The sequence below is a fragment of the Bidens hawaiensis genome, unplaced genomic scaffold (assembly GCF_021521415.1).
Source record: "Bidens hawaiensis isolate Kalapana, Puna unplaced genomic scaffold, B.hawaiensis_p1.1 tig00020885_1, whole genome shotgun sequence".
In the NCBI taxonomy this organism is placed as follows: Eukaryota; Viridiplantae; Streptophyta; class Magnoliopsida; order Asterales; family Asteraceae; genus Bidens; species Bidens hawaiensis.
This window is the reverse complement of record NW_027493212.1, coordinates 325,203-342,407: the sequence shown is the minus strand read 5'-3', so window position 1 is coordinate 342,407 and position 17,205 is coordinate 325,203. Positions and strand designations below refer to the sequence as shown.

Sequence of the window (17,205 nt, the reverse complement as noted above, 5' to 3'; positions counted from 1 at the left end):
CGTCTGCTTCTAATAATGCATTTAGTTGCTCAAGTAAATCATTTCTATGCTCTTACTCAGAATAGCTTTGCGTTGGAAATCCAGGTGCGATTTTGATTTTTGTCATCTTATGCAATTGTTTTCTTTATATTTTCGTTTTCGTGTTTTAGTTATAGTTTGGTAACTTGTAGGAATTTTACAAAATTACCGTTAAATCTATGTTATAATTCCCGTTAATAAAATATAGCTCTGTTTTTATGATTTGTTTTTATCTTATACTTTAATTTGATATACACCGGATTGTCCTGCATCACAGCTACGAAGCTAATTTATAGCATGCAATTTCTAGAAATGGATTAGAGAGCAACGAAGCTAATTTATAGCATGCGATTTCTAGAAATGGATTAGAGAGCAACAATTTTTATAACTAGTGGATATGTTCAAAGTTCATTGTTACAGAATGAACGTCTTTTGCTACTAATTTCAGGCCAGTTGTGTCTGTGAGTAATGAAGGGATATACATACAGATCATTGTTACTGAAATCATAAATCGCGTTAAAGGTACTTCAGGGGTATTCTCGGCACTAAGATATTTGCAGGTCCGAAAAGGAATACAGTTATTGTTGTTGGTTTTTGAAATTGATGTTGCAACTTGTAGTTAATGGTAGTTTGGTCAACTTTTCATAGTTAAATTTCGGTACTCAAAGCAGATTACAAGTATTCATAAATTTTTTTTATGGGGCAAGGGCATTTTTGAATAAAGGGCAGTTCTGTAATTTTGCAGCAAATGTAGTCAAAGGTTGATTGTTAACATACAAAGGGTAATCTTGATTTTTGGTTCCTTTTTGTTTTGATCATATTAAAAACTCCTTTGCTAATTCATTGCTTTGTGTTTCTCTTAATGAAGTCGTCGGTCATTTTTTACTTATGATTTAAACAAGATGAGCTTTTATCTTAAACATATACTATTTTGGTTTAGAATGCAAAGAAAAATAGTTATACTATTATGACATTAAACGCCCGTCCACCGGACGGGTATAAAACTAGTTCTCTATTGTTATGGCATAAACCTTATCTTCTATAAATTAAAGAATATAACAGTATCCAACCAACCTCTTATAACAACTCAACAAACTTCAAACTAAAAAACAAACCAAAACTCCATCAGATCCACATAACAAAACACTGAGGATCAGATCATCTCATCTCATCATCACAAGATGAAACAAGGTAACTCAACCAAGCCTATAAAACATTTTAAAAAAAAACTAAGTATACAACCCTGTCACGACTTCGATGACCCCAAAAAAAAAAAGCATCGATCTTGCGAGGTTTAAACTTCAAAATTATTAATCACCTTATTTTAACCGTGCAACATTCTTTACATCTCACCGTGTTCTTAAATCTTAATTTCTCATCCTCCACCTATCCACCATTGCTCGACCTGCGGGTTTCTTCAAATGACCCCTATCCGTTTCCATCTCGAACTGGATCAAAGATTTAACCCGTTTCAGATGCCCAGCACATAGTTTGTGTTGAGAAACAAACGAATCAGAAACGGGTTCGGTTTCAGGGTACATTTGTCTTTGGTAAGAAGAGTCCCATTTTGATTGAAGATATGCAAGTGATCTCCATGGAGGAAGTGGCATGGAGTTTTGCTTAAGTGATGACTTGGCAGCTTCCACCATTACTTGAAGATACTGTTTTAGTTTTGTTAACGGGCCCATGTAAACAACGGGAAGCGAGTTTAATATCCGGTTGTAGGACGGAACGGCTCTAGCTATCTCAAAATGACTTCTGAAATCGATGTCGATGATTAAACGATCGGAGTTTGTAGGATCGGTGTAGTTTATGATATCAATGTATTCATGATCGCCTGTGTTTTTATTATGCAATATTTCTAATGTCAATAACACAAAATAATATAAAAAAAAAACATCAAAAGATTACCTCCGGGAACTTTTCCGGTTCCCTGCCACCTAGAAGTGCAAACAGCAGCATCATAACCGGAAAGTCTGAGAAGTTTGACAAGAGAGAACCTAATGCAACTACTATTACATGAACATTTCATATATTCAAGATCCATGGAATTGATTGATAAGATGAGAGAGTTAACCACTGATAGCATGTCAATCCCGTGTTGATCTTGCAAACCTTTGTAGTACTGCATGAAAGCAAAATAATAACCAAAATTCAAACATTCATGTGTCTAATTCGTCAACTACAAAGGCGTATTCTTTCTTGATTTGTAACAAAAAGTCAAAAACTATACATTATAGCTCCTAAAGTAACATAGGCATAAACTTTTGAAATTTGGACAAACTCAACAAACCTACTTCAAAATCAAGCAAAAGTATTGACGAGAAGTCCAAACTGAACATCACAATATTGTCATTTTCCACCTAATGTGCCTAAACAAATCAAAATCCAATGAATTTAGATAACTCAGACATCTTTATTAAAGATCATTAGGCAAAAAATGGAAAGTAGGATTATAATAATCCAAATTATTACACATTGGCTGATAATAATCCATACTACCAATTTGACTGCTGACAACCTTGACTTTCACTTTCATTATTATGCGCAATCCCAGTATCATAATCGTCAATGATTTACATTTATTTTTTACTCAATTTCGCTCACTATGATGATTAAGAACCAAACTGGGAAACATATTATCGACCAATGGGTCACAGTGTAAATTCTTAAAATCCATTTACCGCAAAAAAAAAAAAAAAAAAAAAAAAAACTTGACAAAATAATCAACAGAAAATATATTAACAAAACTTGCAAACATTTATGAGGCATGAAGCAATAACTAATTTGGACAAACTCAACATACTACTTCAAAATCAAGTAAATATATTAATGGAAAGTCCTAACCGAACATCACAAGATTGTCATTTACTCATGTTCCACCTAATGCATCTAAACATATCAAAATCCAATGAATTTTCGATTTTGGACAACTAATAATCTTCAAAGTATGGCTGAAAAAACAATGGCATAATTAAACTGATCATAAATAAATAACCAATTATGTATAAACACAGATTAACAAAGATCAATAAACAAAAAGTTGACATTTTTTAATGAAAAACAGCAAATATATGAACCAAACTTACCGAAATCTTGTCGGCGAGGTGAGCGAGTTCACAGAAACCCGAATCGCTATCGCTACTGCACCGAGAATCAGCGCCACAACTACTTCCATTCTCCAAGAAATCGCTGACCATCGCCGCCAAATCATGTTCACTTTCATGGCTAAACGCCCCACCCAACACCCTCCCACCACCACCGGACCCACTTCCCGCCACCATCAACCACGGGTCCCCTGTTTCAGGGTACACCCTACAATCCATTTACTCCAATTAAAAATCAATCGCCCAATAAACCACCTTCAATTTAACACCTAATTACAATATAACACCCAATTACAAATTCCAATTTTAAGAAACAAAAACCCTAAATTCACGATGACCCATTTCAATTGAGCGAAAAGGGTATCCGAATCTGTTAATTGATTCGCAAACCGCTCAATTTTTAATTTTTTCCAAGATTATTGTCTCTGTTTGTTTGTTCGCATGTGGGTTTTTTATAGGATTGTGATTACATCAAAAAGAAGGGATTAATAAAATGTTTCACAACAATATTTGAAACAGAGATCCAAAGAGGAATAAGATTGAGAGAAATTGTGTAAATTGAGATACAATCAACCCGCAGAGGATGAGGATGAAGACGAAAGAAACGGGGGAAATTGATATATAGAAGATTTGGGTGGAATGTGAAATGACTAAAAAGGGCATGGAATTGGTAAGTGGAGGATATGGGTGAATGACGTATTTAGACACCAAATTGAAGTATATTCGCTTGTGGGGTACTTTCGTCTTTAGGCCACATATTATTTTAATTTTAAAATATTTGTATGTTTGTTATCCACTCAAGTAACTTTGCAAGAAACATAAAGTCGAAGATCATGATCTTTTCATGATAATTTTGATAACATATTGTTGAATCCAAAATTCGCATCATTGAGGTTTTGAACTCGAGTAGTTAGATCCGGTTTAGATCCGTCTCCCATACAATAATATAGAATTTATCTTTTTGTCGTGTTACAATGCAAGCTGCAACCAGAACCGATTACGAAGTTTACATATTTGAAGCCCAACATACACTTTGACGTATAAGTTAGACATGTCCATCTTGTAAATTATATTTAAGAGAGATCTTAATCTGATTTGTGAGGCTTAATCTTAATCGGAGAGTCCTTAATTTAGGGTCACCAAAGTTTGATTAACAAGGTAATTTCATAAACGTTTTTAGAAATTAAATTTTCAAAAATATAGTATTTTTTGTATGACTTTATAAAATACTAGTTTGAGACCCGTGTATTACACGGGTAATGTTGAAAATTTTAAACTTTGACCATTAAGTAAAATACAGTCAACAAATTGATTATAAATTGTTAATACAATTACAATTAAATTAAAATTACATAACTAAAATTACACAAATATGCTACAAATAGGTAAAAACTTCCTTTTACTTTACATTTGTGATTGTATTAGTAGGTATACATTGTTTATTAAAAATCAAAATATTTAGTCCATGTCTGCTTGTAACTATTAATGAGAGTAACATATAGACATGTTTATAACTCTTGATATAGCCATATATAGTTGTTCGTGTAACAAAAAAGGTTCTCCAAGTAGATAACAACTCTAGATATTCATACACATAAAATATTCATACACATAAAATATCAGAGCTTTTAATCAATTAATATGATATAATTTGAGAACATCTGCTCATGTTTATAAAAAAAACATAATTATCTCAAAAACAATATACCTGAACTTTGATAATATAATCATCCTTAGAATCTTTAAAATTTGAAATTGATTGATCATGATAAATTGTTATCATTAATATTCAGTGTATGACAAATTTTTAATTGACTTTATATTTTACAACTAAAAATTGTATAATCAAACAACATAAAAACCGAAAATTTGAATATAACAAAATGATTTTATTATTTCATATGAATGTAATTGTCAGGAAAATGAAAAATACATACTAACATTAAGAACATGTTCAAATAATAGTGATTATTCTAAGTTAGAAGAATATTAGAAGATTTAAAGTTGCATAAAGTGAATGTAGTGATTCTTATTTATAATTGTTGAAAGTATGGCTGTCACTTTTACCCGTAACATGAAACCTAACCCAAGAAAACCCGTACCTGAACCGAAACTAACCCGACCAAGAAACTCGAACCCAAGAAAATACTAGCCTGAACCGAAGTAATTCGGTTTGATTCTTATGTCCGAATTCTAGGTTTCGGGTCAACCCCGAAAACTTTTAGTTTTAAAATCATATGTATTTTTTGGTATTAAAGGCTAAGTCTTAGCCGCTGACGTTATCAGGATTTAGTCCAAGTCGATTTTTCTCATTCCAAATATTATTAATCGAATGTTTATTATTTATTATTTTGAATATAAACCAAAATAACACTTTAATTAACACTTCAAAATTCACTAATCGTCTCTAGTCAATCCATATAGAGAATACTTATTAAATGTAGTAATGGATTTAGTTGGAATAAACATATAATTTTAATGTTATATATTGAAATAACTTAAAAGATAAAGACCATATATGAAAATTGGTTAAAAAAAAGTGAGAAGGACTATGAGATTGACAAGTGGTAAAAATGGTTGGCTTTTATTAGAATAGATAGATTATTAAATCAATATATTTGAAGGTTCTAACGAAGGGTAAAGGATAACATTAATTGTCACCTAAGCTAAGATAGTGACACGACTTTTAGAGGTGTCACACCATATGATAAATAAGTTATACCACACATTTGTGTTCTGGCCATCCTTTCTTCTATGATAGTAACGTTCTTCATTTTGTTAACTAATCAGCATTTGGGTATTAATTATGGTGGTTATGTAATTTTTGTTAAGTTCAATTTGTTATATATAAACTGGGGGTGTGTATGGAGTCAGTTTAGGGCGGTTTTGAGCCAAACCCATAACCATAACCGATATGTCGGTTAATGAATAACTATAACCATAACCGACCCGTTATGGCGGTTATGGTTAATCGGTTTTGTAGGTTATAGTGAGCGGTTATGGGTCAGTTAACCGTAAACCATAAAAATGTAATTGGTCTTAAAAGTTGGTACTGATTATTACAAAAAACAACATGGCATATTCTAACAAAAGTATATAATCGTTAATATTAATACCAAATATTAAAAAGAATGACATTATATAATCAAACAATGAATTTAACTTCATTTGATAAAAAAAACGTCGAACCAAAAACATCAAAATGATATAATCCAATAACATGCTTGGTGGAAGTTAATCCCAAACATATTGTTGGTTAAATAAATGGGTCGGTTCGGTTATGGCGGTTTTGGAATTATCTTTAACCAAAACCGACTCATATTTGACGGTTTTTAAAATTTCATTAAACTGATCCACCGGTTATGTCGGTTATTGGTTAAATCGGTTCGGGTTATGTCGGTTATGGTTCAGTTAAACGGTTATGGCGGTTAAGTTGCTCACCCCTAATATAAACAACATTACGTGTGCGTTGTCTTGTCTATATTGAACCCAACACAGGTAAGGGTTTAACAGTTAACTTGGTGCGTTATATAAGGTCCGTTATATTTACACAGATAATATACTTCTTTAAGCTCACGAGTTTTATTTGTCATATAATTTAGATTTATTTTATATCATATGAGCTCTAATTTTTATTTTTTTTAAAAAAGCTTGTCTAAATATGAACTCGTTTAAGCTGGCTCAATTCAAATTTTGATAGAGATATAATATATTTAAATAAAATTATAAGTTATTATTGATTTTTTATATAGTTATAAGATAACATGAATCAGTGATATAATGCTAAATATATATGTTTTTCCTTGTTTATTTTATTTAATATTTTAATTGTTTTTGTTCGTTTTGAGTCAAGATTTGTATACTACTAACGTTTTTGTGTGTCGTAGGTTCCGGGATTTGATCGTGATTAAAAAGGGCGAAAAACGAGCTAAAACGAGCCGAAACGGAGATCCGGAACGCGCCAGGAAGGGTCAGAACAGAGAAGCCGGTCAGACCGGGCCAGTCTGACCGGCCCCCATGGAGGAGCACGCCGCGCCGCGCGAAGGCAGAAGGCTAAAAGCCCTTGGCGGCGCCTAGGCACAGTTGGGCTAGATTATTTTCGTTTTTGCTTCTTGTCGGGCCTTGTTTTGGGTATTTAAACACCTTTAACTTAATCCTGACATAACCTTAAGCAACCAACCGATTTTGGAGTTCTTGGAAGGATATTTTCGAGTCTTGTGGTGATTTTGAAGGCAATGAGAACATCCGGTGAAGAGCTAGACGTTTTAGGATCGAAGAATACGGGTTTTATCGCCTTTAATCTTTCGTTCTATATTATTACACCATGTTTTCAGTTTCCATTACTTTTTTTTGATTTAGACTTTATGATGCTAGGCTAAATTCCATAGACTGCCTAGGTCGTGATGAACCTTAGTTCGGGTTGATTTTTATTTGGATTTTCGTTTTGTTATGGATTTTATGTTTTAAGTAAACGGTTGAGTTTGATTCAATTAATGCGTATGATTACTTGGTTTTGTTTACTTGAATTTATTGTTTCACATTGCCCTTGTTGATTGTTTCATAGGATATGGTTTTGTTAGATCATTTACTGTGTGTTCTTGACTAGTTTGTGATTAATATGCATTAAAATCATATAAACAATAAAATCAATTAAATAGATAAAAGTGAACTGCCAGCCTAGAAAGCTGTAAGGTGATAGGTTGTTGATAGATCTTTGCTTGTCGGGATTGCTAGATTTAGTTCTTCGTAAGGAGTCCGTCTAGGTTTGATTGTCAGCTTAGTCTATTAAATTAATTGAGTCTGGTTTGCTATCTTTTGAATTCCGCGCTGTAAGGTAGGTTTTCGTCATAAAAGATACTTAGACATAAGCGATTAAATAATCGTAAAGAAGTTTAATATAAAACTAGTGAGTCTTAAAACTTGTTAGAAATCCATAGGCGTCTTCTTGAAGTTCAAGGGTCCTGTTCGGGTTTTCTGTCAAGGGTCTATTTTGTGATCCTGGTTCCATAACTTACGTTTTTTCATTTAAATTAATAACCGTAACTTTGGGGATTCCGGTCTGGGTAGTTATTCTAATCATCTGAATTAATCCAAGTTTTCTAAATTGTTTATTAGTTAAAATTAAATTAGGTTTAAAGTTTTATTAATTAATTAATAAGTAATGATTATGTTTTATTATTATTTAAATAATTAGGGTTTGATTTATTATTATATTGTTAGTTTATTAATAGTTTAATTAAAGTAATCATTAGTTAATTATTATTAGAGTTTTAATTAATTAGTTTTAAAATCCCTCTCAAATATTATTAATAAATAGTCTTGTAGTTGAGTCTAATTTGCTAGTTTCGTAATTTAAAGAGTCTCGTGGGTTCGATATCCGGACTTACTTAGCTGTACTAGAGTCGACCGGTTCACTTGTCGGTTAGTAGTTTAAGTTAAGTTTAAGGGTCTAGAGTATTACTTAGTGTCTAGATTAGTATAATTTTAGTTATTTATTTTATAACTACTTCAAGCACATCAATCACTCATTTTTGAATTATATGTTTCTACAAGACTCAATGTTATAAGCAAGTAAAAGTTATGCCTTGATCCAAGTGGTTCATTAGGAATCTCATTTTTTCCACTTTATTTTGATCATACTTGAATTTTTTATATTCCTTTTTATGAACAAATGAAATGAAAGTTTCATGTTTGGTTTTGATGCATCATAACAAAACAAGCATTTTATTATCTATAATTCGAATATGGTATTGCTATAAATATGTTTTTTTTTATTTTGACATGTTATCGTTTATTACGTGATTACAAGAGCCTATGTTCCATGTCGAATCGCGCAACCATCATTTGGTATAAAAAGGGGTTGCAAACAAACTGAGCGGCTCGTGAGGTACATGAGATTGGCTTATCAAAAAGCTCGATCGATCCGGACTTAAACGAGCAAGAGCCTAAAAATAAGCTCGGGCTGGCTCACGAGCCTAAACGAACATGCTATTTATATAATATATATACGTATTAAATAATTATATATAATGTTATAAAAATAACTAAATAATATATAATATTTTATATATAAAAATATAATTAAAATATACATAGTTAATTAATAAATAGAAAACGAGTCAAGCCCGAGCCAAACTCGAATTGGATAATTTACTCACGCGTCGAGCATGAGCTTTGAAAATACAAAACAAACTGAGCTCGAGCTTTGTATAAATTAAACGAGTGAAGCTCATACTTAACTCGTTTACCCCCCTTTAAATAACAAAAAAAGCAAAAGTAATAACTCCAAACATAAAGGGTGTGTTTGAGATTGCTTATTCGAGTAAAAAAAGACTTTTTGTCAAAATAACTTGTTTAAGTTATAAATTTTTAAAACAAGCTTTTTAGTATTTGGATTAACTTATGTCGTGGAAAAAACCAAAACTACCAAAAAAGGCGTAATGAGTTTTGAGAATTTAAGAGATGTAATAAGTACTTACCAATAATAAGTTATAAGAAGTTCTAAAACGTCACATACCACAAACTTATCAAAAACGACATTATTAACACTATATGAAAACTTAAAACAAAAAAGTCTTTTTGACTTTACCGAAATAATTTATCAATGTTTTAAAAAAATTAATAAGTTATAAGTAGGTATAAACAAATGATACCGGTACCGAACTGATTCAAACGGTACGGTTCAGAATCAGCATTTTATTGACTTTATTGAATTTTACATTCGATATCGGTACCATACCAAAACAAATTATTATTATTTTTTTTTGGAATTTTGGTATCGGTTCGATCCGATACTTTTCTTGAGCTGAATAAGTAAATCCCAAACAGACCGACCGAACACAAAGAGGACAAGGAGGTAGCAAAGCCGGCCCCTTTTTCCTTGAGCTGTATCTCTTTCTATTTCTAGGGCACCGATTTTCATTTCAAATTCTCGATCCGGTAAACATCTCATTCTCATCTTATCTTATTATATTCGCAATTTAACAATCACCTTTATATTCCGATTATTATTGTTCTAATTACAAACAATATTCGTATTCTTGTCTTAATTTCGTTATGTTTATATGATATGGAATTGAACTTTATGTTAGGGTTTGAAATTTGAATAATGCGGAGATACAGTCCAGCGTATCACAGTCCTCCACGCAGAGGCCATGGCGGTGGTCGACCTCGAAGCCCTCCTCCTCCTCCGAGACGAGGATATGGCGGTGGTGGTGACCGAGGCAGGTTGTCGAAAGACCAGAATCAAGGCAGCCTTTTGGTTCGCAACATTCCGTTAAATTGCAGGTTAAATTTTAAAAAAATCTCGATTTATATGTGTTTTGTCCGCTGAGCTGTTCACGAACAGGCAACAGAAATGGAGTTTTTTTGTTTGTGTTCGTTCATTAAGGATATGAGCTTGTTCGTTAATGGTTCACGAACATAAATGAACGCAAACAGTGTTTTATTTGAGTTGGCTAACTGAGAATGGTCGGTGTCAATGGTTTGGTTCGGCTACCGAGTTTGTGCTGTTTTTTTTTACCTTCATATTCATATGGTAGTTTTACATATAAATTATCACAAAATACTTGTATATAATTTTGTTTTATAATTAATAATTTTGCTTAAATCTATATAATAAAAATAGAAAAGTCATTAAAAAGTATTAAAATATTTTAGTAAACAAACATAAATGGTACGTAAACGAACACGTTATCGAACGGTTATGAATGCAATTGGACGGGCATGGCCTCCGTTCGTGTTTTTTCATTTAGTTAATCAAACGAAGTTCGTTGTCCGTGTTTGTTCATCTGTTAAATGGAGGAGCGTAAACAAACTTCCGCTGAATGTTTGGTTTGTTTACAACCCTATTAATATGATTTATCAATTTGTGTTTTTTTTGTTGGACGTTTAGGCCCGAAGAGCTTCGCATCCCGTTTGAACGGTATGGAGTGGTAAGGGATGTTTATCTTCCAAAGAACTATTACACAGGGTGAGTGTGCATACTGTTTGTAAAGAATAAGATGGTTGTAGTGAAGTAATGTTTATTACTTGAAGGTGTGAGAAATACATAAACAACTACATCTATTTATACACAAATAAACCCTAGCTATTAACCCATAAAAGGCCCATGGGCTTTAGCCAACTATATGGGCTAAAACCCTAATTATAACTAAATACAACTAACACTCCTCCTCAAGTTGGAGCATAGATGTTAATCATGCCCAACTTGTTACAAATAAAATCTATCTGAGCTTTCCGGAGCGGTTTAGTTAGAATGTCTGCTAGCTGAAAATTTGTCTTCACATGAACTGGTTGAATGGAAGGAGGATCAGTTTGTGTGCCTACTACTCGATCTCTGATAAGGTGGCAGTCGACCTCAATATGTTTTGTCCTCTCATGAAATACTTGATTCTTGGCTATGTGAATGGCTGACTGACTATCACAGTATAACCTCATTAAGTCATTAGAAACAACCCCGAGCTCTCTGAGAAGACGACGAACCCATGTCATCTCTGATGTTACATCTGCCATGGCTCTATACTCCGATTCGGCACTCGACCGGGAAACCGTGTGTTGCTTCTTACTCTTCCATGATACAAGATTTCCTCCAACAAACACACAATATCCGGTGGTAGATCGTCGAGAAATCGGACAACCTGCCCAATCTGCATCTGAGAACCCTGATATCCGACCATCTCCTTCTTCCGTGAAGGCACCTACACGACAATGACCCTGATCGGAGTATAATATACCTAAGCCAGGTGAGGTCTTAAGATATCTTAAGACACGAAGGGCAGCATCCCAGTGACCGGTGTATGGTGTAGCCATAAATTGGCTCAGAACACTGACAGTAAAGGAGATATCCGGTCGTGTGACGGTTAAATAATTAAGTTTACCAACCAACCGTCTGTATCGCTCAGGATCTTTCATTGGATCTCCTTCCTTTGGGAGGAGTTTCTTTGTAGGAAGCATTGGGGTATCAACAGGTTTACAACCCAGTAAGCCACATTCAGTTAACATATCAAGAACATACTTTCGTTGGGAGAGAAGTATTCCTTGTGGAGAGCGGGATACTTCTATGCCAAGGAAATACCTCAATCGACCTAAGTCGCTGACCTGAAACTGAGACTGAAGAAACTGCTTGAGTTCGGTAATCCCGACCTCGTCATCACCTGTGATTATAATGTCATCCACATAAACAACTACGATAATCCTCTTTCCTTTCTGGTGTCTAAAGAAGACAGAGTGATCGTAGGCACTCCGAGTCATCCCAAACTGTCCCATAACACTAGAGAATCGACCAAACGATGCCCTGGGAGACTGTTTAAGACCATATAGTGAACGACGTAGTCTGCAAATTTTCGAGGCCTCCTCCTCAACAACGAACCCTGGGGGCTGCTCCATATATACCTCCTCCTCAAGAACACCATTAAGAAAGGCGTTCTTGACATCAAGCTGGTGGAGCGGCCAATGATTAATGGCAGCAAGAGCGATACAAATACGGACAGATTGCATTTTAGCAACCGGAGAGAAGGTTTCATCGTAATCAATGCCATATGCCTGAGAATGCCCTTTTGCAACCAACCGAGCCTTTAAGCGGTGTAAGGAGCCACCCGGGTGTAGTTTAACCGTAAACACCCAACGACAACCAACAATACGCTTCCCTTTAGGAAGTGTTTCAAGATCCCATGTATGATTGGACTTTAGAGCCCCAATTTCATCTTCCATAGCCTGTCTCCATCCTGGGTGAGCGAGAGCGCTCGTCACATTTTTGGGAATCGGGTAGGAATCAAGGGTAGTGGTGTACACATGAGATTCAGGAGATAGGTGGGTGTAGGCAACATAGTCCTGAATTGAGTAACGAGTACATTTCCGGGGTTCCTTGCGAAAGGAAATAGGTATGTCGGGAAGTGGGGGCACCAGGAGGATCATAAACGGGTGTATCAGAGGTTGTTGGATCGGGTAAGGATGTATTAGTGAGAGGTGTGGATTGCTCAGATGTAGACGGAGTATCGGAGGGTATTCCGGGGTCGTGGCCAGGGTGTGAATCAAGAGTCGCTGATGTTTGACCCCTACCTCGCCTAGCATATGTGAAAAGCAGTGGCGGAGATTCTGTCGGTGGGTCAGAATCAGTAGAGATTGGATCGGTAGAAGGAATTGACACAGGGGGTGGGGATGAAGGGATATGTGGGTATATCGAGGTCAGGAAATGGGTCAGAAACAGGAGTGGAACACTCAGGAAAGTATGGACAGGACTCATTAAAAGTGACATCGGCACTAGTAAAGTATCAGTGAAGAGATGGGCTATAGCACCGATACCCTTTTTGAACACGTGAGTAACCAACAAAGATACAACGAAGGGCTCGGGGATCAAGTTTGATTGTTTTCGGACGATGGTCATGAACATAGGCAACGCAACCAAAGACTTTAGGTGCGAGAGGAAAAGGAGTACCGGTGGGACATAGTACAGAAAACGGTTTTTACCATGAAGAACGGGTGTGGGCATACGGTTAATCAGATATGCAGCTGTGAGAACGGCATCTCCCCAAAAACGATGAGGGACACGTGATTGGATCATGAGTGTGCGAGCAACATCCAATAGGTGACGATTTTTGCGTTCGGACACACCATTTTGTTGAGATGTATATGCACATGATGATTCATGAATAATGCCGTTGTTTTTTAAGTACGAAGAAAAGTCGGTGGAAAAATATTCCTTAGCATTATCGGATCGGAAAGTTTTAACGGTGGTGTTAAATTGGTTTTGAACATAAGCATTAAATTCTTGAAATATGGAAAAAACCTCACTACGAGATTTCATCAAATAAATCCAAGTAGTGCGAGAATAGTCATCAATAAAGCTAACAAAATATTCAAAACCCAAAGTAGATTTGGTAGGGCAAGGCCCCCATACATCAGAATGCAAAAGTTCAAAACAAAAACTGACTCGATTAGACACTCTAGGGGGATAGGGACGCCTGGTATGTTTACCAAGTTGACACGACTCACAATGAAAATTAAAAGACGAAATTGGTAAATCTGGACGCATTTGCCTCATAACCGCTGTAGAGGGATGACCTAACCGACAGTGGTCCTCCAATAGTAAGGATTTGTGTATTCATAGCATTCCATAGGGCCATTAGGATTCCGCTATCATCAATTTTCCATTCTTTGGTAATCGGGTCCGGGGGTGGTTTAGTGAGATGATCGTCTTTGTCCATACTTTCAAGACCCTTTTGGACAAAGAGACTCCACGAACCTCAATTTTTTGAGTCAAGTTTGATCGGAATGCGAAGAACAGCTGAATAATTAATAATACCTGGAGCAATCTGATTTTCTGAAGCCTTTTTATCATCCATTGGACCTGAAAGCTTCTTATCCGAACGAATACACACGCGAACTGAGACTGAAAACTAAAAGTTCCCGGATTGAAAAACTAACAACACAGGGTGGCGCGGAAGCAGAAAATAAGTAACCTGAAAAAATACGGCGGCCGAAGATGGAGCACGCGCCGTTACGCGGCGGCGCGTGGGTGGCATGGCGTCGAGACGGTGGCGCGTGGGGGTGCGTCCGGCGTCGGTTGGACGTCGAACTCTCAGGGAGGGTGAATCGGGATATGGTGAGTACGATGGTGGCGGCAGTGAGTTGTAAAGGTCTGCCGAAAAAAGATTTGTTTCGGACAGCAGCTGACTTGGAACTTTTAAACAGATCTGAACTTGAACAGATCTTGGAACAGAAGTCGGGACGGGAACCGGGATTCAGGTTTGTACCGAGAGCCTTGGCTCTGCTACCATGTAAAGAATAAGATGGTTGTAGTGAAGTAATGTTTATTACTTGAAGGTGTGAGAAATACATAAACAACTACATCTATTTATACACAAATAAACCCTAGCTATTAACCCATAAAAGGCCCATGGGCTCTAGCCAACTATATGGGCTAAAACCCTAATTATAACTAAATACAACTAACACTGCTAATAAGTAATAATAAGTTAGCTCTTATTGTTTCAATAACTTCATAACTTAAAAGGGACAATTGATTGTTGTTAATAATCATAAATCAAAAAAATAAATCATAATCATAATATTTGTGTTACAAATGTAACCGGATCTAGGGAGTTATGTTTTGACCTGGTTTGTCATCAGGGGGTATGGTTGGTTTGAACTTTGAAGTTAAAACAAGCCCAAGCCCCACATTGCTTAACATTATTTCAACCAAGATTGTAATTCAAGAATGTTCGATTATGAAGAGAAATTATATAAATCGATCGGTTCTTCACCAATTGAGAAGAAGTTGAAGCAAGTTTTGTATTTGGACACCATTGATTTCAAGTTCAAATCTTTACAAGATTTTTGAATGTAGAGGAAAAGGTCAGCCCTTTGGATCTTAGCTGCTTCCATGTACTTATGTATAATAAGAAAGGTATAATAAGAAAAATGTGAGTCAACTCGTGTCGGATATTGGTTGGCTTGTTATCAGGAATCCTATGTGTACTTGGTGCTTTTGTTAAAGATACTTTTAGTTGTACGCAGGGAGCCACGTGGACTTGCATTTGTGCAGTTTGTGGACCCGTATGATGCTGTAGAAGCCCAACATCATATGAACAGACGTATGTTTGCTGGTCGGGAGATTTCTGTTGTTCTTGCTTCAGACACAAGAAAGAGGCCCGAGGAGATGCGTAGAAGAGCTAGGGTTAGGTAATTATTAATTAACACGCTGGTCGCTTTTTATTCATTTAATGTTATATATGTCATGGTGTTCTGATTATCTTGTTATTTTGAAAAATAATCAGGGGACCCTCGGGTCATGAAGGCAGGAGATCTTATCACGGGCGATCTCGGTCGCGATCCCGTTCTCGCTCTCCTCGCCATCCTTCAGGCTCTAGAAACCGTCATCGGTCAAGGTAAATTTTGGTTTTTAAGAGGATTTGTGTAAATTAGAATTAGTTACATGAATTGTCCATGAGGTGTGGTCACATTGCAAATCTAGTTTTCAAGATACGGAAATTACCGGTTTAGACCGATTTTTTGTCAACACGTAACACTAATGATCTATGAAATGGAAGATGGTTAACCTTTTTTGTTAATTGCATTTGAAATGACCAAAATACCCTGAACTTTATAAAATAAAATTAATAAATCTATCAAGTCAAGGACAGTTTTCTTTTGTAATAGGTAGGGGTTTATTAGTCATTTTTAAAAATTTAACAGAACAGGTTAACTTATATCCAATTTAGGGACCGGGGTATTACGTTTTGACAAATGGTTGGTCTAAACCTGTAACTTTTGAAACAAGAGGACTAAAGCGGACATCCACATGGACTATCTGTGTAATTAATTCTTTATTTTGTTTAAGAGGGTGAACCTATTGTAATTGAACAGGTCTTATTCTCCTGCTCCCAAAAGAAGACGGGATTATTCTCCATCCCCTGTAAGAAGGGCACCCCGATCACCCAGTGATTCCCCGGGTTACAATGGAGCTGCTGATCATAATGATGATAGGTATTGTTAGAGCAAGTACTCTGTTAAATATTTATGTTGTTATTATTATCATTATTTTTTCAACAACGATTTTTTTGAACAAGGCGAATGTGATAATGTTGTAGGAGGTTTCCAGACAGAGGAAGCACACGGTACAGGCCATCTCCAGGTGGAGCATCGAGGTCGCCATCTGGTTCTAGGTCTCGGTCTGCTGATATGTCACCACCGCGCGATTAGAATATACAAGTTTCAGTTGGGTTGGTTATTATGTGCATGCATTATATTTACTTAAAACTTAAGCCTGGTGACTTCCGCGACCTGCCCTGTACGTTCCTAGAATTCTCATGTGAAGACTTTCTGTTGTGTTGCATGTTTTATGGATTATGGAACTTTATGAATGCTTAAGGTGTATTTTCTTTGTATCCTTTTTAAAATGTGATTTTTGTTTGATAACAAATCAAGTTTTATGACTAGACAAATCTTATTTAAAGCTTGTAATAGATAGAAAAAGACGGTGGTTGTTTTGTTGACCATACCCGGAACCAGTTATGTTCCAACACCCAATTTGTGCACCCTATATCTCTCCAATAGGTGGATGAGGACTATACTTACACCT

The 17,205-nt window shown here is 35.6% G+C and overlaps 2 protein-coding genes across 3 annotated transcripts; one reads left to right on the top strand and one right to left on the bottom strand.

Annotated features, from left to right (window-relative positions):
• Positions 1–1,045: 1,045 nt before the first annotated feature.
• Positions 1,046–3,893, bottom strand: LOC143561891 (uncharacterized). Of its 2 annotated transcripts, XM_077049859.1 has the most exons (4): positions 3,393–3,893; positions 3,108–3,347; positions 1,930–2,143; positions 1,046–1,855 (listed from the first exon to the last, which is right to left on the bottom strand). In XM_077049859.1, exons 2-4 carry the CDS (start codon positions 3,342–3,344, stop codon positions 1,386–1,388), a joined length of 921 nt encoding a protein of 306 aa, XP_076905974.1. In that variant the 5' UTR covers positions 3,345–3,347; positions 3,393–3,893; the 3' UTR covers positions 1,046–1,385. The 2 variants fall into 2 exon arrangements, with proteins under 2 accessions (XP_076905974.1, XP_076905973.1); XM_077049858.1 differs by having other exon boundaries at positions 3,108–3,893.
• A 6,328-nt stretch (positions 3,894–10,221) lies between these two features.
• On the top strand, positions 10,222–16,960 carry LOC143561910 (serine/arginine-rich SC35-like splicing factor SCL30). The gene is made up of 6 exons (XM_077049873.1): positions 10,222–10,412; positions 11,020–11,097; positions 15,642–15,806; positions 15,902–16,012; positions 16,491–16,610; positions 16,715–16,960. The coding sequence occupies exons 1-6, from the start codon at positions 10,234–10,236 to the stop codon at positions 16,824–16,826; spliced, it is 765 nt and encodes a 254-aa protein (XP_076905988.1). The 5' UTR covers positions 10,222–10,233; the 3' UTR covers positions 16,827–16,960.
• Positions 16,961–17,205: the final 245 nt, after the last annotated feature.

What these genes read in the sequence shown, in the direction of transcription:
- LOC143561891 (XM_077049858.1), bottom strand. Translation starts at nt 3,344, where the DNA reads ATGGATTGTAGGGTGTACCCTGAAACAGGGGACCCGTGGTTGATGGTG. An exon ending in ACCTCGCCGACAAGATTTCG is followed by an intron (nt 2,144 to 3,107) that starts GTAAGTTTGGTT and finishes GCTTTCATGCAG; the next exon opens with TACTACAAAGGTTTGCAAGA. An exon ending in AACCGGAAAAGTTCCCGGAG is followed by an intron (nt 1,856 to 1,929) that starts GTAATCTTTTGA and finishes ATAAAAACACAG; the next exon opens with GCGATCATGAATACATTGAT.
- LOC143561910 (XM_077049873.1), top strand. Translation starts at nt 10,234, where the DNA reads ATGCGGAGATACAGTCCAGCGTATCACAGTCCTCCACGCAGAGGCCAT. An exon ending in CCAAAGAACTATTACACAGG is followed by an intron (nt 11,098 to 15,641) that starts GTGAGTGTGCAT and finishes AGTTGTACGCAG; the next exon opens with GGAGCCACGTGGACTTGCAT. An exon ending in AGAAACCGTCATCGGTCAAG is followed by an intron (nt 16,013 to 16,490) that starts GTAAATTTTGGT and finishes GTAATTGAACAG; the next exon opens with GTCTTATTCTCCTGCTCCCA.